General features: G+C 42.8%; 2 protein-coding genes across 2 annotated transcripts; both read left to right on the forward strand.

The window, feature by feature from the left end:
* The first annotated feature begins 6,500 nt into the window (after positions 1-6,500).
* On the forward strand, positions 6,501-10,438 carry LOC116154090 (serine protease 1-like). The gene is made up of 5 exons (XM_064487779.1): positions 6,501-6,540; positions 7,922-8,081; positions 8,835-9,088; positions 9,631-9,767; positions 10,289-10,438. Exons 1-5 carry the CDS (start codon positions 6,501-6,503, stop codon positions 10,436-10,438), a joined length of 741 nt encoding a protein of 246 aa, XP_064343849.1.
* A 10,395-nt stretch (positions 10,439-20,833) lies between these two features.
* Positions 20,834-24,882, forward strand: LOC105106781 (serine protease 1). Its single transcript, XM_064487780.1, has 5 exons — positions 20,834-20,899; positions 22,306-22,465; positions 23,219-23,472; positions 24,015-24,151; positions 24,673-24,882. The coding sequence occupies exons 1-5, from the start codon at positions 20,860-20,862 to the stop codon at positions 24,820-24,822; spliced, it is 741 nt and encodes a 246-aa protein (XP_064343850.1). The 5' UTR covers positions 20,834-20,859; the 3' UTR covers positions 24,823-24,882.
* The last annotated feature ends 167 nt before the right edge of the window (positions 24,883-25,049 follow it).

Genomic DNA, 25,049 nt, shown 5'->3' on the forward strand with positions numbered 1-25,049 from the left:
TGTGTTTTTTCCTTCCCGTTTTATTGAGCTATAAATGACATACAGCCCTGTGTAAGGTGTACAGCATCATGATTTACTTACATACATCAGGAAGTGGTTACCACAATAAGCTTAGTGAACATCCATCATCTCATATAGATGCGAAATAAAGGAAAAATATGTTCATCCTTGTGATGAGTGCTTTTAGGATTTACCCTCTTAGTAACTTTCCTTTATAACACAGAGCAGTGTTAATTATATCAATCATGCTGTACATTACATCCCTTGTACTTACTTATGTTATAATTGGAAGTTTATACCTTTTGACCACCTTCATCCAATTCCTCCTTCCCCAAATCCGTGCTTCTGATCTCTTTTTCTATGAGTTCACTTGTCTGTCTGTTTGTTTGGTTTTCAAGTATAATTGACCTACAATACTACGTTATTTCCTGGTGCATAACACAAGAATTTGATGTTTCTCTACATTACAAAATTATCACCAGAATAAGTCTAGTTACCATCTGCCACCATACAAAGATATAACATTGAATAATGATATTTAGGAAATCAGATACAGGCACTAGATCTAGGCTTTTGGGGTGACACTACTCTCTGGTCATCACAGTGGACAGATCTAGGGGACCCACATATGTATACACATATGTATGTCCACACACCTACATGTATCTTTAATTCTATATCTGTCGGCACATGTTGAAAAGCCATGAGTTTACAGCAAAACTTCCAGTTTCGATTCCAATTCTGTAAGATTCATTCTAGCGTTCTGCCTTTTCATATACGCAATTCCCTTTTCCAGCACTGAGAAACCTGGCTCCTGTTATCCTTTTCAGATTAACATATTTGATCCTTGCAGGTACCCAATTGTCCATCGCAATGGCCACTTTCTCTCCTTTGCAAGCGCCCTTCTCACCCTGCCTGGGACCTGGCACCCTGAGTCAGGGAATCTGCACCTGTTGGAATCCGCCTTACCTCAGTCCAGTTTCTACCCAACGTGGGTGCCCTTCTCAATCTGCTGGGGCTTCCCCGGCCTGCACCAGGCTGCTGTCGGCACCTCACTTGGGCTCCAACACCGCACTCACTCAGGATACCCTCATCTGGCATGGCCTCTGTCGTCTTGCATTGGGCCCCCTTCCTGCTTGGATACAAAGAAATCCATCAGTTTAGTTCTCTGACAACAAAGATATTTCACTTCGCAGGGTGCATATTGAAAAACTTGAGACACCTCAGATTGGTGGTGAGCAAGGGAGTCCTCAGAACCTCTCCTCCACACCCTGGACAGATGTAGACAGCATGATGGTTGCAGCTAATGAACATGTACACAACTTACCTGGGCTTCTCTGAACAATGTGCATTTCTCATTTTTTTTCACCCTGTTCTCCAGGAAGCAATGCTAGTTCCTTGGTTCCAAAGTCCTAGATTTTCCCTTTTACCCTCTCCTGTAATAACACATTATTATCATGTAGGTACTTGTCTCCCCTACTGCATGTGCTCTTTTTGAAGTCACAGGCTGTACCTTTTTTTTTTCAGTCCAATTCCTAAGTTTTTCTGCATATTGTTTGCCATAATTTTATTTTGTTTATCTTTAACAGCTTTACTGAGGTACAACTGATATGCCAAGAACTGTACATATTTAAGGTGTACAATTCAATGAGTGTGGATATATGCAAGCTACCCATGATGCCAGCCCCACAATCAAGATAACATACTTATGTTAATTAGTTCCTTTTTCTCCTTCCTAATAAAATCCCCCTCCTCACCTGCCAGGCTGGCATAGTGCATTAAAGGTACACTCCTCTTGCTGGAAACAACAGCTATTCCCAATCGCCCACCCCATGTTTCTCATCATTTCCTCCCTTAAAAGTGGGGACTGGAGAGCGCCGTCCAGCACCCCAGGTGAGCAAACAGTCTAATCGGCACCCAGTCATCTTGCAAGGATCCCAGGCTTTAGAACCGCTATGGGATGCTTTCTTCCCAGCATTTGAGAGCCTGCCTGAAGTCTCAACTTCCTCAAAGACGGGCCTCACTTGATGTTCTGGTCACTACACATCCATGGACTACGAATCTATGGAAGGGCCCTGATAGCAACGGGTTCTATAAATATAGCAAATAAAGCAAAACAGAAAACAAACAGGATATACAGCCTTGTCTTTGGTGTGTGCGAATATTCTACATGGTGAGACAGAGCCAAAATCAAGATGAAGTAACTGAAAAAAAAACTATATGACATTTCACCAATCATAAAATAATGGGGTACACAGTGTATACTTGTTCTTATCTAAATATAGTCATTATTTTGTAGCAAATTTAAATGGAGTATAATATGGAAAATTTTGAATCATTCTGCTGCAAACCTGAAACTAATATAACGCTGTAAATCAACTATATGTCAATATAAATAAATACGTACATACATAAATACATAAATAAATAAAATAATGGGGTATCAGCTGTATTCACCATCATTGAAAGGATACATAGACAAAAACAGTTATCATTTGGGGATTGCCATAGTTGGAGAAGGATTTTTGAAGGAGAGGCTTTTAACCAGATCTTTAAGCTCTCTAACTAATCCTATACTAATTTCTCTTTTTCTAAGAAATAGCTCTGCTAGGTTGTCTTAAAGGAGGCTGGCAGCTAGCTTCAGCTAGTACTGTCTGGCATGCTAGTCTCCAGTAACATGAAACGACATTTGAGATTGCCTTTTGAGATGTGTTCTTGCTGCATTAAGAGGTAAGAGCCTCTAGTGGGCTGGAACCTTGACTCACCTTGACTCTCCCGTGCCCTTTTCTAGAACCACAATCTTCTGCTGGCTTTGGCCTCCGGTGACCTCTTACTTTCTTACTATGACTCTCCTGATCCTATCTCCCCAAGGGACAAGACTAAGAACAAATGGTTAGAGCTTAAATTGGGTAGTTTTCTGTTTCAACACAAGGAAGAATTTTCTAACTATTAGAAAACTGGATGGTCGAGAAGATGTGTGATTTCCTCTCTGCAGTAGAGGCTGGACGACCTTTGGTGGGGATGTTGTAGGTGGGGCTCAAGTGTCTGAGGGGTAAAAAGGAGCTTAAGCACCTACCCTGTGCCAGAGACAGAGTTGCAAACTGGGGATTTAAACACAAAATGCTTGCTTCAGGAGCTCAGAATCTAGTTATCTTCAAGACAAGGAAATCAAAACTTGCAACAAAATTTTAAAGTTATTATAGTAATATACGCAGGGCTTGAAAAGAGTGAAGTAAGGCAACAGAGAGGGCTTAGTTATCTAATAAATCGGGGGCAGCATGGGGCTGGAGTTAGGGCTGGGCATAGTTACATGTCAGAGATTAATTCTAAGAAGAGATGATAATTAGGATGAATTTTAATGGACGAATAGGAGTTTATCAGCAAAGAAGTGAGGAAAGTAACCACATTTATTCATTCATCAATTATTTACTGAGCGATTACTATGTGTCAGGTACATTCTGGCTTTGAGGCAGAATAGTGAGCAAATCAGACATTACTTCTGCCCCCAGGAATTTTAAACTACCTGGGGCAACAGACATTAAGCAGATATTCATACAAATAATATATAATTGGAAGTAAATGTAATAAAATAAAAGTAAAGGCTGACAAGAAAACTCAGGAAGGCCTGATTTGAGATGGAGAGCACAGGTGAGGTTCAGAGTTCTCCCTGGTTAGCAACTTAAAACATGAATGGGAGGTAACCAGGCAGGGTGTGGCGGGGAGGCACAGAGGTGGAAAACAGCATGGAGTATCCAAGTGCACAGGCTTCAATGCCACGTCCAGGAAATTAAATTTATCCTGACCTCACTGTGGAGCCATAGAAGGGGTTTAAGCAGGAAAATGACACAATACATGTGCCTTTTAGCAAGATCACTCTGGTAGAGCAATGTGGAAGATAGACTGAAGAAGAGTAGATCCAGAAATGAAGTATTTATAGTGCTATTTCAGTAACTCAGGGGAGAGACAGTGGTCCCGCACTAAAGCACAGGTGGTTGGCTTGAAAAATAAGTCAATAATTTTCAAAGACAAGTCAAGGATCTTCAAAGACAAATCAAAGATCTTCAAGATAGGTAAATCTTCAAGACTTGCCATTTGAATATAGGCAGGGAGTAAGGTGGAGGATGGAGAAGTTAAGGGTGACTTCCATGTTTCAAGTCTGACAAACCATGTGGATGAAGTTACTGACAAGTAACTAACCCTTGTCAATTACACTGACAAAGGAGGTATAGAAAGAGGAAACTACGATTAATTCGGCTCTGGGTAAGTTGACCTCAGATGCTGTAGGACACTAGAGCAGATATGTTCAGGTAGAATTTGTACCTAAGGGAAGCTCAGAAGAGAAGTTGGTATTAGAGAGATAGATCATGAAGCATTAAAAAAATAGTTTAAGAAAACTCACATAAAACGTAAACAGTGAGAAAGGAACATGTACATCACTTGCACTGGAAGTATTTCATTCCTCAGCTGATGCAGAGTTCTGCTGAACAATGCTCTTTGTGTCATTATTGCAGTCACATCTTATGAAAGCAAGAAGGCCACGAGCAGTTCTTAACCACATAGGGTCTACTTCTGTCAGTCCCAGCTCTCCTTTGTGCTCATGTTTATGATTCACTCCAGCAATGATACTTGCCATGATTGAGAAATGGAGGCTCCTCCAGATCAATATCTGGATCTCTCCTCTTATACTCACTCCACCTGCTGCCCTGAACCCTTGGACAAGAGAAGAGATTGGTTGATTGAGGGGGTGGGGCATGGAGGGAACTAGCTCCCCATTCGTTTACATCACTCCAAGTGCATTTGGAGAACTACCATGAAGACCATTCTCTTTTTCACGTTCCTAAAAAACTGCTGGGTTTTTTTTTTTCCCAATATTGAAGTAAGAGACAGTGATGGAGATTAAATTTGCAAGGAAATATAGTTTCCCATGTAGGTCGGAAACTCAGGTTTGAGGGAAGTTTCAGGTGATGTAAGATTATATAATGTCCGAAACCTCACTGTGGAGGCGTCAGCAATGGAAGATAATTAAACAGGATGGGAAGTCTTCTCCTTCCTCCTTCTGCGCCTGGGCCTCCCCTTACTCTTTAGTATTTCCTGATTTTTAGGGATTAATGAATGGCAGCTTCCTGCCTTATTTACCCTTCACTCAGCAGTTACTGAATTCAGTTAGGGGCAGTACATATAGCATTATCCTAAAGCACAAGGCGCTTTCCCGTGGCTGTAGCCTTAGAAGCTACTTTGTCATCTTTTATCCTTATTTCAGTCATTCTCCACTGGGGATGACTTGGGCCCCCAAGAGGACATTTGGCAGTGTCTGGACATCTTTGGTTGTCATAACCAGGAGGAGGACTAGAGCTACTTGTAACTGGAGGCCAGGGATCCTGATCAATACCCTACACTGTGCAGACCAGTGCCTCACAACAACAATCTGGCCCATGTTGTCAACAGTAGCAGAGCTGAGAAAGTTTTCTATTAAATCATCTTTAAATCAGCACAATTTCAAATGAAAAAGAAACTGAAACTACTTGAAGAGTGACGATTTGCTAAAGCAGGAATGGCATCCTGGTAGACCATTCAGATGTGTGTAGGTGTAGAATCTACAGCTTAAATTTCAGTTGTCTTTTCATTGCCAAGAATTCTCTATTACCTTGTCCTCTGCATTTTGATGAACTGACAAAGGAAGTGTTATTTAGTGGTTAAGAACACAGACACTGAAGCCAGACTTCCTCAGTTGGAATCCTAACCCTAACGTGTACCTGTGATTTTGATAAAGTCCCTTATACCTTTGTGTGCCTCGGTTTGCCCATCTGTAAAGTGGGAGGAATACTGAGCAACTTGCAGGGTGGTTATAAGGATTACTAAATTAACATAGGCAAAGTATTGAGAACATGCCTATGAAATAGTAAGTTCCAAACAAACATAAGTTATCCTCATTCTTTCTCTTTCCTTCTTTGATCTATTGTGGTTTCAAATCAGAATGATTTTCTTTTTCTCAGAGGAAAAAGTGTTCCTATTAATAGTGAAATGTTAATATGGGTATATAAGGCCAGACCTACCACAAGACAGATGATATAACTATGAAAGAGCCCATGATAATTAAACATCAAGGGTGTAGCTACAAGATAGTTTTCAGGATAAAAGTTCACACTTGAGACAACCAAGAACCTACAATTTTTGTCTGGGAAGCAAGACACCTGTAGCTCTGTTTGTGACCTTCCTCCAACTTACTTTGCTGTTACGGGGAACAGGGCCTGCCAGGTGGGTTCATTTCTTCCATTCTCATAACCTTCTGGAAAAATGGACAAAGGTGGATGTTTAAATTGGATGCTAAATTATCTCCAGTTTGGCACAGAACTGAATTCTAAATTTGGATTTGTGAGTTTCCAGTGAAATCGCATTCCTGGCACCTGTGGCCATGGGTGTCAATGACAAACCTGGACGTATAAATAGCGGTGGAGGGAAACCCTTCAACCTAACCCCCAGCCCAGATCCAGTGAGCAAACATGAAGACCTTCATCTTTCTTGCTTTCCTGGGAGCCGCTGGTGAGTCTTGTTACTAAGAGGGCGATAGGTCTCTGTCATGTATTTAAGGTTGGACTTTCTACTCTGAAGACAACAATGAATGCTGAATATAATCTCTGCACTCAGGAGCTTAAGACGTTGAAACGACAGTGTATAGCAAATACGTCTGTAGATAACAAAATCTCACTTGTTGGAGAGGGTTTTGGTGAGCAGGGGCGCTCAGCATAGGAAGTATTAAGAGGCAGAATTGGGCTTAAACTTCAAGGTACTTTCAACGAAGAAAGATAGAAAAAAAAAAGGATAGACACTATTAAGAAAATGTTGTTTTGACCTTTAAAGGATTTGGAGTTGATAATTGGGACTAATACCCAATCTTGTGTTCCTTGAGGAGGCTGTGAGCATAACAACCTGAGTCTCCTTTATACTACAGGGATTGTCACAAGCAAAGATACTTTACTTCTCGTGAATAAAAGCCATGGGCTGGGTTATACAAAATCTTTGCTAATAAAATTTCTCTGATGTGAGATGATATGTCATGTAACAGTGAAAAGAAATAGAGAAATGACTATTTCTATTTTCAAGCTACTAAATTGTATACAATTAAATCTTACTACCAAATCTTCCCAAACTGAGTAGTTATAAATTCAATACACCTATTTATATACCAGGAAATGACTTTCCCTAAATTACTTTAAAAATACATGAACAGTAGGGCACATATAGTATAATCCTAGGCATTTGATGTTCATAGAAATTACAATAAATCAATACTCCAGACTTCACAGTGCTGAATAAATTCAAAATGTTGGAGAGATATTGGGATAAGGGGAAAGACTGGAGAGGGAAAACTTACAAAGTTCTATTCGATTATTTAGTGAGCATTTTAGGCAAGAACCAGGAAGAGGTTAGGAGAACAAAAGTACAAAACTCTCCATTTTATCCCAGGCTACAACATTCTCAGGTAGCTTCTAAAGCTCCCTTCCTGTTACCTCATGTGGTATTTAACCCACACTGAAATCTACAAATAAACATACTGATGGTTCCTGCAGAGCTTCATTGACCACATACTTAAATGTCTGCTCAGCAGGGTTTTGGGTAAAACGTATTCTTCATATCCTCAGGTAGTGGGCTTTAAGGCATTTATCATGTAAGGAGTCTCTGATTTGTGTGTGTGTGTGTGTGTGTGTGTGTGTGTAGCATATGTGAAAATCAGTCTATTCATCAAATTTAAAGCATAAAACTAAAAATTAGACAGGCATAGCAAGTAGACTATGTGTTACAGATTATGCGTGACATGGAAACATCACTTATCCTTTCCTGGTTGATCTGCAAAAACTTGGTGGTGGGTAGGGATTCCACAACAGAGCTGTTGTACAGATAGCTTCCAACTTTTCTCTGTCAGTTGCTGTCCCCATTGACGACGATGACAAGATCGTCGGGGGCTACACCTGTGCGGAGAATTCCGTCCCCTACCAGGTGTCCCTGAACTCCGGCTACCACTTCTGCGGGGGCTCCCTCATCAACAGCCAGTGGGTGGTGTCCGCTGCTCACTGCTACAAGTCGTAAGTAACCAGCACTCACAGCCCCGTCCTCTGGGCTCGAGCCAGCCCCAAGTCCTGCCAAAGTGCAATCAGGGTAACTTACAGGATATGCTCGAGGGGTGAGCGTTCAGAGTCTAAAACCTCATTATTCCCCGAGACGTTTTAAGCACTGAGGGACTTTCCCCCTCAGACACCCTCAGAGTGCCCTGACTTCCTTCCAAATCACGGCAATATAATCCTGGGAGGGGAAATAGTGAGTGATGAATTATACCTAGAACTATCTCAAGACCACTAATCGGAGATCAAGCAGGAAAAATGGCACATGGAAGTCACAGAACACAGAAAACTTCTGGTACAACTTAAAACAGGCACAGCGCATTCTGCTCCCCTGGTAATTCTGTTGCATCTCTGAGTCCTGCCACACCTCCCTGCAATGACTGGTAAGCCCCACCAGAGGAGAAATGGCAGGTGCTGTCTGATCACCACTACCGGTTCCCATCTTGTCTCCCGCTGTTCTGTTGGCATCATTTGGTCGCTATTCCTATACCTGACACGCTCACAAGATGTTGGGTTGAATCTATGCTTGTAGCGACACCTTCCTAAGGACTCCTCTAGCCTGCACCGTGTCGGGTAGGACTCCCTTAAGTGCACGATGGCCTGTGTGTGAGAGTGCGTCAAGGGGCAGGTGTCGGTGCTTGTGCCCATGACCGGGGTGTACTGGGAGGGGAAGGAGCTCAACTTGGGTACCTAGAGAACTTTCATTCCTTTGTCCAGCTCCATACAGGTGCGTCTGGGAGAATACAACATCAACGTCGTGGAGGGCAATGAGCAATTCATTAGTGCGTCCAAGATCATCAGACACCCCAGTTACAACTCAAATACCCTGGACAACGACATCATGCTGATTAAACTGAAGACTGCTGCCACTCTCAACTCTCGAGTAGCCAGTATCTCTCTACCAACGTCTTGTGCATCTGCTGGGACCAAGTGTCTCATCTCTGGCTGGGGCAACACCAAAAGCAGTGGCTGTAAGTCTCCCCCGGAACAGAAGCACTAAGGTGAAGAACATGTTTAGGGGCAGTTCATCCCATTGGTCGCTCAAGGCCATGTTCACAGAGGATAGTGTGGTCCTATGGAGCCTTAGAGAATACTAACTGAGATGCATAAGATTCCTCTGCTTGCCAACACAGCAAAAAGCAAGCATGATAAAGCTGCCGGGTATGCAGCTGAAGTGTGGTTCATGATTTGCAGATAACCGAACAAAATCTGAGGAGGTAAAAGGAACAGAGGCTAAGGGATTTGGGACTTCCCGAACTATAGACCTGCTTGAGAAGCAAAGTCTGCAGATCTGCGGTCTGTGGTCACTGATGCTAGTGTCAGAGAGAGAACAGGTTGTTGATGAACACGTTTGGAAGGACCTCCAGATAAAAGTTGTTCTTCCAAAATAGAAGCTCCTGGCAATCTGAGAGAGGGAGTGGCGGTATTGGGAAGAGAGGGCAACGAGACTAAGAAAGAAGTTTCCAGGATCCTAGCAGTAATCCTCTTCGCTCTTCACTCTGGCCCCCAACAGCCAGCACCCCTGACCTGCTGCAGTGTCTGAACGCTCCCATCCTGTCGAACAGCGCCTGCAGCAGCGCCTACCCAGGCCAGATCACCAGCAACATGATCTGCGTGGGCTTCCTGGAGGGTGGGAAGGACTCCTGCCAGGTTCGTTCCTTTGCACGCCTTCTCCTTCCAGCTCAGCCTCACAGTATCTCCGCCATCCTTCCCTTTTGCAAAACAGAAGATTCAACAGCTCTCTCTGAGCGATCGATCTGGCAGAAACGATCGATTTTCTTCTGGACATATGTATGCCTAGGGTTCAGGCTAGAAAGATACACAGACAATCATGTGCAAACAGTACATCCGGACGCCCTCTGCAGAGGGATATGGTAGAAGGAACCTCTGGAAGGAGCAGGGCTAACTGGGCAGCATTGTCCTACCCAGTCCTCACCTCTTCTTGGCCCTACAGGCCTGTGAGTGAGGACCGAGGGGAGCTAGAAGGAGGGAGGAGAAAGGCTAGGGATACAGTATAGAGGCTGAGGGTTGGATTTCCGGGGAAGGCGCAGGGCTTCGTGGAGGATCAGCAGCCTGGGAAGGTGGTCCCAGGATAGAGGAGGGACATCTTGGAGCCTTTGTCCCATCTGGGCATAGTTGAGGGTTCTAACTGGCTCTTCCCTGTTGCTCAGGGTGACTCTGGCGGCCCTGTGGTCTGCAATGGAAAGCTCCAGGGTATTGTGTCCTGGGGCTACGGCTGCGCTGTGAAAGGCAAGCCTGGTGTCTACACCAAGGTCTGCAACTACGTGAGCTGGATTCGGCAGACCATCTCTTCCTACTAAACAGCTTCATCTCTTCATGACCCTTCCTGCTAGTCAGCTCCACCTTCCTCCCATCCTCAAAGTGGTATCTAAATAAAAATGCTTTTTCCTGTACAAATATGTCCCAAGTATCCTTACTTGGTTTTTAATGTACTTTCTTTTTAATGTGGCTGCTGAGAAGAGGGTGAACATAGATCTGAACTGTTCTATAAAGATGGAATTTGAAAGGTTATTTAGTCATTCATTCAAACTGAGCAAAATAAATGGCTAGTCACATGCTATATGCCAGACTCTGTGTGGGTTTTGAGGATATAAATATGAATATGGTTAGGGGTCACTGTTACCGTCACAGTTTTACACAGAGAGTGACACTAAAGTGACAGAACGTTAAAATCAACTGTCCAGAGTCATTCACCTGGTTCCTAGTGAAGCAGAGGTGAGACCTCAGTGCTCTGTACTGCTGTGACCCCCTGCTCCCCCTTTGTCTCTAATCTACCTGGAATCTGTGAGGCCAGACAATAGAAAGTCTAGATAATGTTTTAAATCACAGATTCCCTGTATTTTCCGAAGGTTCACTACCTAAATTTCCTGGTTCTCCAAAATATATTTTTCTCCAACTGGAATTTTATTGCTATAGCAGGTAAGACACCTACAAGGCTTCTGTGCCCCGCTCCCACCGCCAGGCCCCCCAAATCCCAGCCCAAAGTATGTACTATTTTGAAGTATAAGTCAAAAAAAAAGTGACAAATGTAGATAAGTTTGTAGAAAATAGATCTATTATCCTGACTTTATAAAAGTTAGTTGTATGGGTCTTCTCTGTTCTCTTCAGTCCTATCCCAAGAGACACCACAGACACCCCACTTTAGTTCTTCAACACTGTCCCCTCCAACTCTTCATTTTCTAGGTCATCCAGAGAACAGTCGGAGGACAGGTGCCCACCACATGATTCTGTGCACAGTTTGTACAGATCGAGGGAAATAAACAATGGGGTTTGAGCTTGAAATCATTGGATTGGCTGGAAGAAATCTGAAAGGGAAAAATATTTGCCAGCCCAGAAGTAACATGAAGAATGGGTATTAGTCCGTTTGGGCAGCTATAACATAAAAACCCCATAGACTGGCTGGCTTACACCACAAGTATTAATTTTTCACAGTTTGGGGAGCTGAGAAGCCTTGGTATTAGAGAGATAGATTATGTCTTAAGAAATTAGTTATTAAAAGTCAAAGAGAGGGAATGTATACATTGAGAAAAGAATATATACCTAACTCTACCTGAAGTATGTCATTCTTCAAGTGATCCAGAGTTCTGTTTAACACTGTTTTTTGTGTCATTATTGAAGTTACACCTTGATAAACCAAGAAGACCACGAGATGGGGTCTGCTTCTGATCATCCCAACTCACCTTTGTACTCAGGTCTATGATTCACTCCAGCAACAACATTTGCTGTGACTGAGAAATGGAGGCCCCTCCAGATGACCATCTGGATCTCTCCTCTTACACTCCACCTGTTTCCCAGAATCCTTGGACTAGAGTTGAGATTGCTTGGTTGGCAGATTGGTTGGTTGGCAGGTGGTAGTGGGGGCAGAATTTAAAGGGGATTATCCCCTCGTTCAACTGCATCACCCCAAGTATATTTGGAGAACCACCATGAAGACCATCATCTTTCTCACATTCCTGTACTTGTTGGTGTTTTATTTTCTTATTCAATACTGAAGTGAGAGACAGAGATAGGACCTAATTTTCAGGAAATGTGGTTTCCTGTGTAGGTCAGAAACTAAGCAGCAGATACGGGTCTCCCGACTCCACGGAAACAACATGGGAATGTAAAGAATGTCTGAGATGCAGCAAAGGATGTGCAACAGGAAGTAGGAAACTCCCATCCTTCCTTTTCTTTCCAACTCTGATGATTACCTGAGACCACGTTATGTAACTAGTGTAACCATGTAGTTCATCGATCAAATTGGGTCATTTCTGAGAATGAAAAGTGGCACAATGGATAATTCCAACAGGGCAGCATGCATAAATTCGAAGTGTCTCTAGCAAATCAAGACTGTATGTAACAACAGGGCTCCAGGTCAATGCCACTGGCCCTTGCCCCTCTCAGCTTCCTCTCCACTGGATTCCTGGATTCAGATTTTGATAAGAGCCAGAGATGTGTCGGCTTTGGACCTTCTTGTTATAATATGAAAGTTAACGTTGTAGAATTTTCCTAGAGTTTGAAAATTGGCTGGAAACAGACAGCCTCGCACGTGGACAAGCCAGGGTTTCTACCTGCGTCACATCCTTCCTTGTGCTATTAGCTTCTGGACAGAACCAAGGTGCTCGGAGGGAGCCATTCATCCAGGACAAACAACCTGCATATATTTCTTTACATCAAAAAATCTTATTTTTGCCCCCCAGACCATTTCCAAGTTTTAGCACGTCCCTCAAATGTAGAGCATCCTTGATTCCCCTTCCTTTTCTTCCTTCCTCGCTCCCTTTCTTCCTTCCTTCATGAAAAAAGCTCCTAAAATTATTTCACTCCAAGAATCCTTTTTTTTTTCCTCTAATAGGAAGGTAGGGAAGTAGAAATTTTTCTTAGTCTTTCTCTTGTCACATAATAGTTTCATCATATCTTTTTCTCTCAATGAGGACTGCACACACAGTTGATATTATAAAATGTGAATGTTCTAGTATGCAGTTTTAGATAGTGCATCCCACAAAATGACTTACAAAATGACTTCAGCTACTTGGACAGGAGGCAGTGGAATTTCAAGGAAAGCACTGTATCCAGAATTGAAAAAACTGTTTTTATCCTGTATCCAACTCTTACTGACCTCTATGAAATGATGCAGTCTTCAGTTTCCCAATATGTAACTTCTGAAAATTTAGAGCTTGATTGCACCTCTTATTCTTATATTGACTGTCCAATGTCATCAACTGTCTTTTTTTTTTTTTCAATGGATGTACTGAGGATAGAACTCAGGACCTCGTGCATGCTAGGCATGCACTCTACCACTGAGCTATACCCTCTCGCCAGCAATGACTGTCTTGATTTGACTTATTTATTGTTATTATAGTTTTACTAATCAATTATTAGCTCTAGTACTGATTTGTCTACCTTTAACAACCGGTCATATTAGCATTTTCCTGTTGGGAGGTCCCTAAAGGTAAGTCTGTGAAATTTACTCAGCTTTTAAAAACATTTTCGAGTAGATAAATTCATTGTATCAGGTGTTTGGGAGAAAAGCTTACCTATGAAAAATGCATTCTATATGTGTGTGTGTGTGAGTGTGTATATGTGGGCAGGAAAGAGAAATGCCGGTGAGAATGTCTGCTGCAAATTTAGGTTATTTTCAGAGAGTAGAGTGTGAGGTATTTCTCTTCTTCTGTATTCCTGAATTTTTACTGTACTCTACTTCTGCTTAAATTCCCGACATGACTGTGTAGCCTATTTCAAAAAAAACCAAAAATCACCACCTCTGTATAATGCTTAAGGAGCCCAGGGTTAGGGATGCTTGGCCCAGAAACTGTCTTTCTTTCCTCTGGGATCTCTGCCTCGGCTCAGCTTGCTGCTGCTCTGTGATGAGCAGTGCCTGACCAGGACAGCACAGGCACAAACTGGGGTTTCCTTTCATCCTGTACAACTGGAAACTGCAGAGACAATGGTGTCTCAAACGCCAAAATATACTAATTTATATGGAAAAGTATAGTTTTCAAGTGATAAAGACCAAGCTAAAACAAAGCTTATCAAAGAGCATCAACTCTCCCTTAGTGGAAGGATTTACAGATCTCTCCTCCAGGTACCACACAGAGAGGGCCTCTTGCTTCACTTAGATAGTTGCCACCTGTCATTAGGAAGTTCTTTCTTCCATTGAGTCATGATATGCTCTGTTACAATGTGCACTTCTTGGTTCCACTCTTGTCATATGGACCCTGATGGCACAATTTTGTATTTTCTTACATGTCAGTGTGTCAGGTATTTGACAGTAACTCCCATGTCTGCCTGGGGGTCTCTTCTCCAGCCCACGGTCTCCTTAGCCAGCCCCACGGGGCAGGAGCTCCATTCCTCTCACCACACAGCGTATCATCCATAGACAGAGTCTATTTGGCTATATCGGCTGAAATCAGTGGCAGCTGGAGAAGTTAATCTCCACAGGTCCCAGAAATGGGCAAGAGGAAGCAGATAAGATAGGCAGCTGGAGTGAGTGGGAAGATTGGGTCAGAGAACCAGGGGAGGTCCTGGAAGATGGCTGTCAACCACAGAGGGATGGGAAGAAGGCAATAAGTTGGGCTCGAGGGTGACAGTTTGGATTCAGACTAGTAAGACCGAACACTTTTTCTGAGGAATTGGAATACAAAGTGCGTATTGACACACACAAAAAAGTGGGGACAGGAGAAACCCATTTACTGGAGATGGCATGTCAAATGAGGACTGGGTTATAGCCCAGATGAGGAAATGGTTACAGCCCAGATGCTTGAGCAGAGAAGAGACAAGAGTTCAGGAGGATGACTGGCCATCATGGCTTGATGTTCTGTCATTGGCCTTGATATCCTTGAATTTCAACTGTCTAGGAATGGCATTATATCAAAATGTGAGTCAAAGCTGAGTCTGATAGTAGCCCTTAATAGGCTAAAATAATTGGGGAGCTCCTTGGACAAGCTGGAAGATTTTTTTACATTGGATGTTATCTCTCGGGTGCCTTGATTCATTCATCTGTGGTGTTGACTCACATTTTGATATAACCTAGTGAGCTCACGCAGAAGACAATGGAGTTAGTTGACATGACTAGTGCTAAGTGAGCCTATCTTCTCTACTAACACTGCTAAATCACTTGATGACTGTCACTCGCAAGGATGAAATAGGAAAGTGACAGTGACTGTGAGCTCTGAGGGTTACAGCACTTGTGAATAATTGCTCACCAACTCATGTCCCAGGATCCATAGGTTCTTCCTAGAGTGGAATTCAAGATGGCTACATGTTTTCTTTTCCTAATCCCCAAACTGTAGCTTCCAAAACTGCAATAGAAAAATATTTCTGAACAAAGTATTGAACTCTTTGAATATCAAGTTATTTTGATTTAGGAAATGTATCCTGTAAAAGAAAGGTGTGTACATGGAGGGTAGCTGGGATGGATTGAGCCTGGAGACAAATCACCGAAAAACAAGCTTTCCTGATGAGGATATAAATGTATTTGACAGAAAACTGTCTTTGTCAAAAAACTGATATGAGGTGTGAAGCATAATTTTTCCCTGTTTCTTGTCATATTCTGTTTATGATGCTCTATTTTGACCTTCAGCATCACTTTTACCTCCATCCATCTCTGTTTCTCTTCCTAATTCCATTTCCTTCCAACCCAGTAGGATATTTTCTCTCCATAAATACCTCACCAGCCAGCCCATCATATTCAGAAATGGCAAGTTCCAAAATTATTTCATGGTGACATTTTCACATGCTGTTCTGACAGCTGTGGGTACAAGTTTACATACCTGAAAACTTCTATGACAAAACTTAATTGTCCTTTTATTAGGTCTGCTTTACCATCTAATCTTCTAGGATGAAGGTAGGATATGGCTACAAATGGTAAGACAGAGCAACATGAAGTGAATTCTGACAGAGATATAATTAATTATGTTGGCACTCTAACAAAACTCTGAAATATGGACAAAAGATCATGTTAAATTCTCTTATTTCCACATTATATTCTGTAAATATAGTATTCTTTTTATTCATGAGGATATTACAGTCCAGAGACAAAAAAAAAAAAAAAAAAAAGAAGGAAAAATGAATGCTAGAACTCTGGTCCCAGATCTAAATGTTCTTTCCCACATACGTTATCACTGCTCCTACTTCAGTACAATTGTCTGTCTCTGTCAGTCTCTTCTTTTCCCTGAACTGCTCTCTGTCACTGCAGTAACCTGGCCCTAAATCCCCAACCCTTACCTTCTTCCTTTTGTCCCTAAAACATTGTTTGAAGTAAAGGCAACAGTGAGATATTCTCTTCTCTTACGATTACTAATTTCTTTTCAAGCCGTACCTGATTACTGAAACTGAATGACCATTTAATTTCAAACCTGGCTACAGAACATTTACATGGTTTCACCCCTAATTTCTAGAGAAGGGTCAACAGTCTATGGCCCATGGACTATCTGGCCAGTAGCCTGTGTTAGTAAATGAAGTTTTATTGCAACACAGTTGCACTCATTCATTCACATACTGTTCAGGGCAGCTCATGGTCAAAAGCAGAGCAGTCGTGACAGAGACTGTATTGCCTTCAAAGCCCAAAACATTTACTATCTGTCCCTTTACAGGAAAAGGTTGCTGACCCTGCAAAACAATATGGAGAGAACTACGTGCAGCTAGATTAGAAATGCACCCTAAAATAACGCCACCCTTGAGCAGGGTTCTCAAGGAAAGCCAGTCCTGGTTCCAAGGTTCATTTTAGCAAGAAAGAACATTCTGTTCACTAACACAGATTTCCCTATAGCAAAGATGGAAATTCAGCTTAGCATAGACTTTCATGGTTAGCATCAAAGGTATTATACAAGCATATATAGTGAATTATAATCCTTTTGTACTTTTAGCACCCTGATTGCTTACTTCAATTTTTCAGTAAGTTCCTTCATTTATCTTTTTTCAAGGAGATGAATTCTTATTTAAAAATGCCCCTACACACTGGAGTGATAAAGGGCTAGCGTGGCCACAGTAACTGGTAAAGTATTAACCAGGAAAGGGCCAGAAGAAGCCAAGGAAAGGAAAAACAGACTCACTGAGGAAAAGGGTATAAAATCACCTTTAAAGGTCAGTGACTCTTACTCTTGCCAATACAAATGTCAATATGTTTGCTGGAGCCAATCAGCCTCCAATTTAGGTACAAGCTTAAATAATCCTCCAAGGCCACTAAGCCACGTGTATGGAACATATTGGTGACAAACACAGATTAATTAACACAAACACATGCCTCTGGGCCACCATGTGTTTGAAGTTAGGAAAAGAAATATAAGTACCGAACCATAGAAAATGCAGACAATAAGATATATTTAGTCTGGAACGCAACCCAATTCTCCAGGGTCAAACTTCTCAGAAAGATGGCAATATCTCAGAAGTATAAGGTCCAAGCTCCCACACAATCATGCAAAGAGGTCATCTTCAGATTCGTTCACCCATTTTACATAAATGACAAACACACATACATAGATACAGAGACACCTCACACTGACCCAGTAGTCCGCTGGCCTCTTCAACAGAGGGCACTCTCCGAGCCACTCTCACTTAGGATACTAAGGTCTTTCACTTCATACCAGAACTGCTCTGCTCTGTACCCCTTCCACTCACAGCCACTCCCATTAGCCTTGGTTTTCCCCACCCTTACATTGTCCAACCACCTGCCTAGTACCATGTTGGTATGTGCATCACTAGAAGCCTTCAGCATGATTTTCGGTAGTTCACGGTGACTATTTTATTTAAATAGCTATTTTATTAAATAGCACGGGTTCACTTTAATGTGCATTAGATTAAAAAATTCACAAAGACACAGAATATCAACATCTTTGTTGAAAAAGGGACTCAGGAAAAGCAATGTAATCTAAAACATCAGAACATAACTACAGTCCAAGCACCGTGCCAAATCATTTTTACATGCAACATGTGTGAGAGTTGTAGGAAAATGAAGTCTGGAAACCTTCACTTCTCATTTTCCCCACATGCACACTACTGCTTTGGTTGACTGAAGAATCTGCACACTACAGTCAGACATGTCCACATCCTTTGATTTCAAGGTGTTTAGTTGAGAATTTGCAATTGATCCTAGATAACTCCCCTTAACGGGCAACCATCACTCTTTCCCTTCCTAAAAGAAGGGGTCCAGGTGATAAAGCCCAGGGCATAGCAGAGAGAGCTCTCTAGGACATGGCAGCACATGAGCCAATGACTGTGAAAAGCTCTGCTCTAAGATGTGCTTTTCATATGGGGCAAAAGTCTCTGAAGGGGTTTGGGGAAGCTTTAGGTGATGTGGAATTGTACAAAGCCCAACACCTCACTGTGGAGGCGTCAGCAATGGAAGATAATTGAACAGGATGGGAAGATTTCTCCTTCCTCCTTCTGCGCCTGGTCCTCCCCTCACTCTTTAGTATTTCCTGATTTTTAGGGATCAACAAATGGCAGCTTCCTGCCTTATTTACCGTTCACTCAGCAGTTACTGAATTCAGTTAGGGACAGTATATATAGCATTGTTCGAAAGCTCAAGGCGCTTTCCCATGGCTGTAGCCTGAGAAGCTACTTTGTCATCTTTTATCCTTATTTCAGTCATTCTCCCCTGGGGATGATTTGTACACCCGAGAAGATATTTGCAATGTCTGGAGACATCTTTGGTTGTCATAACCGGGAGGAGGACTAGAGCTACTCGTAACTGGAGGCCAGGGATCCTGATCAATATCCTACAGTGTGCAGACCAGTGCCTCACAACAATGATCCGGCCTGTGTTAGTGGCAGAGCTGAGAAACTCTGTTTCTACTAAATCATCTTCATATCAGCACAATTTCAAATGAAAAAGAAACAGAAACTACTTTAAGAGTGATGATTTGCTAACGCAGAAATGGCATCCTGGTCGACCATTCAGATGTGTGTAGTTGTAGAGTCTGCATGTATCTAGCAAGAGGTTAGTTCTCATTGAGATTCACTTATTCTGGATACTTCAGCCATACCCCATTAATTATGACACTTCTTGTTCCAGAAATCCATTTCTTGGATTTTTCAGAATTCCATATGCTACTTGTAATCATCCCTTAATTTGGTACAGTTCTGAATTTTCTCCTGTCGATGAAAATTCAATTAGCAATCAAATTAAGGGGAAAAGGGAAATTTTATTTGAGCCAACCTGAGGATTACAACACATGAAACAGACCCTCAGAACTAAGGTTTGAGAACTGTTTCACCTATTAGAAGTCAAGGGCACAGTCAAATACATTTTGAGACACAGGATCATACATCAAAATAATACAGTGTTATTTCATGTAAAGTTCACCAAGCATACATTGTCCAGGTAAACATGTACAAAAGCGAGCAGCAAGTCACCATGATCCCCTACAGAGCTGGGAAAGAACTTTGAAGAAGTTACACAGCTAATTTCAGGAAAAAAGGGAAAAAAATGATCTTTACTGCCAAATAGGTACTCCTATCTTTGAGGAGGTCTGGTTAATGTGAAATGCACATGCACACCGCATATTAAGAGGGAGGAAGGAGGCCCAAAGTGACACAGGGAGAAATTTGTGTTTAATTTTTCTTGTCCTGCCTGAAAATACAAATTTTATTTCATCATTCCTCTATTATATTTATGGAATCACAGTGGAGGGCATGGACCCTGAAGTGAGTTTGCTTGTGTTTGAACCCTGTATTGAACATCTAGAGCTATGAAACTTTGAGCAAATCACCTTCTCTAAGCCTCAACCTCTCCATCATAAAATGGCACACATTTGAGCACACTTATAAAGTTATTTGTAAGGAATTAATGAGTTAATATGTGGAAATCCTGATGAACTGTCTGAGATACAGTAAGCACTCGATAAATCCTTGCTGTCTTTTCACTGGGCAAGAATTCTGTATTGCCTTGGTCTCCAGATTTTGATGCGCTGACTAGGGAGGTGTTATATACAGCGGTTAAGAGCACAGACACTGAAGCCAGACATCCTGGGTTGGAATTCAGACCCTACCATGTACTTACTGTGTGATTGGTAAAGTCCCTTATACCTTTGTGTGCCTCAGATTTCCCATCTGTAAAGTGGGAACAATGATAGGTATCTTGTAGGTTTGCTTTGGGATTTATTAAAGTAACATAGGCAAAGTATTGAGACTATGCCTATTAAATAGTAAGTTCCAAACAAACATAAGTTATCCTCATTCTTTCTCTTTCCTTCTTTGATCTATTGTGGTTTCAAATCAGAAAGATTTTCTTTTTCTCAGAGGAAAAAGTGTTCCTATTAATAGTGAAAGGTTAACATAGGTATATAAGGCCAGACCTACAATAAGACAGATTTACGATAGTGAAGGAGCCAATGTTACTTAAAGATCTGGGTGTAGCTACAAGATAGTTTTCAGGATAAAAGTTCACACTTGAGACAACCAAGAACCTACAATTTTTGTCTGAGAAGCAAGACACCTGTAGCTCTGTTTGTGACCTTCCTCCAACTTACTTTGCTGTTACGGGGAACAGGGCCTGCCAGGTGGGTTCATTTCTTCCATTCCCATAACCTTCTGGAAAAATGAACAAAGGTGGATGTTTAAATTGGATGCTAAATTATCTCCAGTTTGGCACAGAACTGAATTCTAAATTTGGATTTGTGAGTTTCCAGTGAAATCGCATTCCTGGCACCTGTGGCCATGGGTGTCAATGACAAACCTGGACGTATAAATAGCGGTGGAGGGAAACCCTTCAACCTAACCCCCAGCCCAGATCCAGTGAGCAAACATGAAGACCTTCATCTTTCTTGCTCTCCTGGGAGCCGCTGGTGAGTCTTGTTACTGAGAGGGCGATAGGTCTCTGTCATGTATTTAAGTTGGACTTTCTACTCTGAAGACAACAATGAATGCTGAATATAATCTCTGCACTCAGGAGCTTAAGACGTTGAAACGACAGTGTATAGCAAATACGTCTGTAGATAATGAAATCTCACTTATTAGAGATTATGGTGAGAAAGGGGCAATCAGTATAGGAAGTATTAAGAGATAGAATTTCCCTAAAATTCAGGTACAATCTCTGAAGAAAGAGAAGAGGAAGGGATAGGCAAAGTTAAGGAAATGTTGCTTTGGCCTTTCTAAGGATATGGAGTTAATAATTAGTAAGACTAATGACTATTTTTTGCTTCTAGAAGAAGCTGTGAGAATGAGAACCTGAGTCTCCTCTATACTAAAGGGCATCTTAACAGGGACCTTAACAGGCAAAGATACTCTATTTTTCATGAATAAAAGCTATGGACTCGGTTATACCACATCATCAGTAAGGAAATCTCGCTAGTGTGAGATAACACCTCTTGCAATGGTGAAAAGAAATAGACAAATGACTCTTTCTGTTTTCAAGCTACTCAGTTGTATGCAACTCAAACTTACTACTGAATCTTCCCAAACTGCGTAGTTATAAATTCAATACACCTATTTATATACCAGGAAATGACTTTCCCTAAATTACTTTAAAAATACATGAACAATAGGGCACATATAGTATAATCCTAGGCATTTGATGTTCATAGAAATTACAATAAATCAATACTCCAGACTTCACAGTGCTGAATAAATTCAAAATGTTGGAGAGATATTGGGATAAGGGGAAAGACTGGAGAGGGAAAACTTACAAAGTTCTATTCGATTATTTAGTGAGCATTTTAGGCAAGAACCAGGAAGAGGTTAGGAGAACAAAAGTACAAAACTCTCCATTTTATCCCAGGCTACAACATTCTCAGGTAGCTTCTAAAGCTCCCTTCCTGTTACCTCATGTGGTATTTATCCCACACTGAAATCTACAAATAAACATACTGATGGTTCCTGCAGAGCTTCATTGACCACATACTTAAATGTCTGCTCAGCAGGGTTTTGGGTAAAACGTATTCTTCATATCCTCAGGTAGTGGGCTTTAAGGCATTTATCATGTAAGGAGTCTCTGATTGTGTGTGTGTGTGTGTGTGTGTGTGTGTGTGTGTGTGTGTGTGTGTGTAGCATATGTGAAAATCAGTCTATTCATCAAATTTAAAGCATAAAACTAAAAATTAGACAGGCATAGCAAGTAGACTATGTGTTACAGATTATGCGTGACATGGAAACATCACTTATCCTTTCCTGGTTGATCTGCAAAAACTTGGTGGTGGGTAGGGATTCCACAACAGAGCTGTTGTACAGATAGCTTCCAACTTTTCTCTGTCAGTTGCTGTCCCCATTGACGACGATGACAAGATCGTCGGGGGCTACACCTGTGCGGAGAATTCCGTCCCCTACCAGGTGTCCCTGAACTCCGGCTACCACTTCTGCGGGGGCTCCCTCATCAACAGCCAGTGGGTGGTGTCCGCTGCTCACTGCTACAAGTCGTAAGTAACCAGCACTCACAGCCCCGTCCTCTGGGCTCGAGCCAGCCCCAAGTCCTGCCAAAGTGCAATCAGGGTAACTTACAGGATATGCTCGAGGGGTGAGCGTTCAGAGTCTAAAACCTCATTATTCCCCGAGACGTTTTAAGCACTGAGGGACTTTCCCCCTCAGACACCCTCAGAGTGCCCTGACTTCCTTCCAAATCACGGCAATATAATCCTGGGAGGGGAAATAGTGAGTGATGAATTATACCTAGAACTATCTCAAGACCACTAATCGGAGATCAAGCAGGAAAAATGGCACATGGAAGTCACAGAACACAGAAAACTTCTGGTACAACTTAAAACAGGCACAGCGCATTCTGCTCCCCTGGTAATTCTGTTGCATCTCTGAGTCCTGCCACACCTCCCTGCAATGACTGGTAAGCCCCACCAGAGGAGAAATGGCAGGTGCTGTCTGATCACCACTACCAGTTCCCATCTCGTCACCCGCTGTTCTGTTGGCATCATTTGGTCGCTATTCCTATACCTGACACGCTCACAAGATGTTGGGTTGAATCTATGCTTGTAGCGACACCTTCCTAAGGACTCCTCTAGCCTGCACCGTGTCGGGTAGGACTCCCTTAAGTGCACGATGGCCTGTGTGTGAGAGTGCGTCAAGGGGCAGGTGTCGGTGCTTGTGCCCATGACCGGGGTGTACTGGGAGGGGAAGGAGCTCAACTTGGGTACCTAGAGAACTTTCATTCCTTTGTCCAGCTCCATACAGGTGCGTCTGGGAGAATACAACATCAACGTCGTGGAGGGCAATGAGCAATTCATTAGTGCGTCCAAGATCATCAGACACCCCAGTTACAACTCAAATACCCTGGACAACGACATCATGCTGATTAAACTGAAGACTGCTGCCACTCTCAACTCTCGAGTAGCCAGTATCTCTCTACCAACGTCTTGTGCATCTGCTGGGACCAAGTGTCTCATCTCTGGCTGGGGCAACACCAAAAGCAGTGGCTGTAAGTCTCCCCCGGAACAGAAGCACTAAGGTGAAGAACATGTTTAGGGGCAGTTCATCCCATTGGTCGCTCAAGGCCATGTTCACAGAGGATAGTGTGGTCCTATGGAGCCTTAGAGAATACTAACTGAGATGCATAAGATTCCTCTGCTTGCCAACACAGCAAAAAGCAAGCATGATAAAGCTGCCGGGTATGCAGCTGAAGTGTGGTTCATGATTTGCAGATAACCGAACAAAATCTGAGGAGGTAAAAGGAACAGAGGCTAAGGGATTTGGGACTTCCCGAACTATAGACCTGCTTGAGAAGCAAAGTCTGCAGATCTGCGGTCTGTGGTCACTGATGCTAGTGTCAGAGAGAGAACAGGTTGTTGATGAACACGTTTGGAAGGACCTCCAGATAAAAGTTGTTCTTCCAAAATAGAAGCTCCTGGCAATCTGAGAGAGGGAGTGGCGGTATTGGGAAGAGAGGGCAACGAGACTGAGAAAGAAGTTTCCAGGATCCTAGCAGTAATCCTCTTCGCTCTTCACTCTGGCCCCCAACAGCCAGCACCCCTGACCTGCTGCAGTGTCTGAACGCTCCCATCCTGTCGAACAGCGCCTGCAGCAGCGCCTACCCAGGCCAGATCACCAGCAACATGATCTGCGTGGGCTTCCTGGAGGGTGGGAAGGACTCCTGCCAGGTTCGTTCCTTTGCACGCCTTCTCCTTCCAGCTCAGCCTCACAGTATCTCCGCCATCCTTCCCTTTTGCAAAACAGAAGATTCAACAGCTCTCTCTGAGCGATCGATCTGGCAGAAACGATCGATTTTCTTCTGGACATATTTATGCCTAGGGTTCAGGCTAGAAAGATACACAGACAATCATGTGCAAACAGTACATCCGGACGCCCTCTGCAGAGGGATATGGTAGAAGGAACCTCTGGAAGGAGCAGGGCTAACTGGGCAGCATTGTCCTACCCAGTCCTCACCTCTTCTTGGCCCTACAGGCCTGTGAGTGAGGACCGAGGGGAGCTAGAAGGAGGGAGGAGAAAGGCTAGGGATACAGTATAGAGGCTGAGGGTTGGATTTCCGGGGAAGGCGCAGGGCTTCGTGGAGGATCAGCAGCCTGGGAAGGTGGTCCCAGGATAGAGGAGGGACATCCTGGAGCCTTTGTCCCATCTGGGCATAGTTGAGGGTTCTAACTGGCTCTTCCCTCTTGCTCAGGGTGACTCTGGCGGCCCTGTGGTCTGCAATGGAAAGCTCCAGGGTATTGTGTCCTGGGGCTACGGCTGCGCTGTGAAAGGCAAGCCTGGTGTCTACACCAAGGTCTGCAACTACGTGAGCTGGATTCGGCAGACCATCTCTTCCTACTAAACAGCTTCATCTCTTCATGACCCTCCCTGCTAGTCAGCTCCACCTTCCTCCCATCCTCAAAGTGGTATCTAAATAAAAATGCTTTTTCCTGTACAAATATGTCCCAAGTATCCTTACTTGGTTTTTAATGTACTTTCTTTTTAATGTGGCTGCTGAGAAGAGGGTGAACATAGAACTGAACTGTTCTATAAAGATGGAATTTGAAAGGTTATTTAGTCATTCATTCA

This window comes from Camelus dromedarius, chromosome 7 (assembly GCF_036321535.1).
Source record: "Camelus dromedarius isolate mCamDro1 chromosome 7, mCamDro1.pat, whole genome shotgun sequence".
NCBI classification, from domain to species: domain Eukaryota; kingdom Metazoa; phylum Chordata; class Mammalia; order Artiodactyla; family Camelidae; genus Camelus; species Camelus dromedarius.